This window comes from Apteryx rowi, unplaced genomic scaffold (genome assembly GCF_003343035.1).
Source record: "Apteryx rowi isolate R43461 unplaced genomic scaffold, aptRow1 scaffold_1113, whole genome shotgun sequence".
NCBI classification, from domain to species: Eukaryota; Metazoa; Chordata; class Aves; order Apterygiformes; family Apterygidae; genus Apteryx; species Apteryx rowi.
Window position 1 is genome coordinate 35,000 of NW_020447324.1, and position 1,414 is coordinate 36,413.

General features: G+C 71.9%; 1 protein-coding gene across 1 annotated transcript in view; it reads right to left on the reverse strand.

Annotated features, from left to right (window-relative positions):
- LOC112971752 (carcinoembryonic antigen-related cell adhesion molecule 5-like) overlaps positions 1–1,079 on the reverse strand; it is a 7,102-nt gene extending 6,023 nt beyond the window's left edge. The window contains exons 1-2 of the mRNA XM_026077453.1: positions 1,008–1,079; positions 142–276 (exon numbers count right to left, since the gene is read on the reverse strand). Of these exons, the coding sequence (XP_025933238.1) occupies positions 142–154 (13 nt within the window). The 5' untranslated portion in view covers positions 155–276; positions 1,008–1,079. The remainder of the gene's footprint in view (positions 1–141; positions 277–1,007) is intronic.
- Between the last annotated feature and the right edge of the window lie 335 nt (positions 1,080–1,414).

The window sequence follows — 1,414 nt, forward strand, 5'->3', positions numbered from 1 at the left end:
AGGATGTCAGAGTAGGTTTTGGGGGGTCAGCGCTGGTTTTGGGGGGTCAGGACAGGTTTTGGGGGGCTTGGGGCTGGTTTGAGGGGGTCAGGGCTGGTTCTGGGGGCTCAGGTCAGGTTTTCGGGGGGTCAGGACACTCACCACACCCCGTCATCCTTGCACTGCCGCTGCCGCTGTGGCGGTTGGGGAGCCACGGGGGGCCGGGGCCGGAGCTGCCCGTCTGCGGGTTTGCGGTGCASGGAGTGGCCCGGCCCCACCGGCCCCATGAGGGGGGAACTGGGGGGAAGCGGCGCCATGCTGGAGTAGKGGGGGCTGCAGGGTCGAGGTGCTGCTGCCCCCTGGAACCCCCCATCTCTGGCAGCACCTGGACGCCGGGTCCCTCCCAGCCCCCCCATGGCCATGGCCAGGGACACGGCACCACCGCGGGGCGGCCCCACGGCGCTGTGGGGTTGCCCCATGGCAGCATGTGGTTGCCCCACGGCCCATTGCCCCACAGGGTTGCCCCATGGCGCCATGTGGCTGCCCCATGGTCCCGCAGGGTTGCTCCATCCCCTTTCACCCTGTGGGGTTGCCCTACCGCCCCGTGCAGTTGCCCCACGGCCCCATGGTGTTACCCCATGTCCCCACAGGGTTTCCCCAAGGGGTTGCCCCAGGGCCCTGTGTTGTTGCCYCAGGGCCCCACAGGGTTGCCCCATCCCTTCTCACTCCATGGCATTGCCCCATGGCCCTGTGTAGTTGCCCCACAGCCCCATGCCGTTGCCCCATGGTCCCATGTTGTTGCCCCACGTCCCTGCTCTCCCCAGCGCTGAGGACAGGCAGCACTGTGGGTCCCCCCCCCAAGGTGGAGGAACCCCGTGCTCGTGCCGGGCGGCCCCGAACCCTCAGCGCCCCACAGCAGGGTGTGTGTGTGGGGAGCTGCAGCGGAGCCCTGGCGTGTGGGGCAGACGCACGGGGGGGGCTGGCCCAGGCTCCGGGAAGCCGCCCAAAATGCCTCGGGTCTGGCTCACCTTTCCCGTAAAGCCGCTGCCGTCCCGGGGGGGCCGGGGGGGTATAAAGTGGCGGCGCGGGGGCCGCCAGGCTCTGGCCCCGCCATGCGCCTCCTGCCCGCCCCGGCGCTGCTGCTGCTGCTGCCGCTGCTGCTGCCGCTGCTGCTGGGGGTCCCGGGACCCCCCCGGGCTGCCCCAGGCCCTCCCGCGGCAAGGAGCCGCCGGCCACCCTGTGCCTGCGGGAGAGGTGAGGCAGCACTGGGGGGGTTGGGGGGGTGTTAGCGCCCCCCTGACCCCCCCCCTTTTTGTGTTCCCCCCCAGGGCTCCCCGCTGCCAGCAGCCGCTGCCCGCCACCCCCTGCCAGGCGCTGCCGCCCCCGCGCCCCCACCCAGGGGCTCTCGCTGCCCCTCTAGGAGCTGAGCATGGAC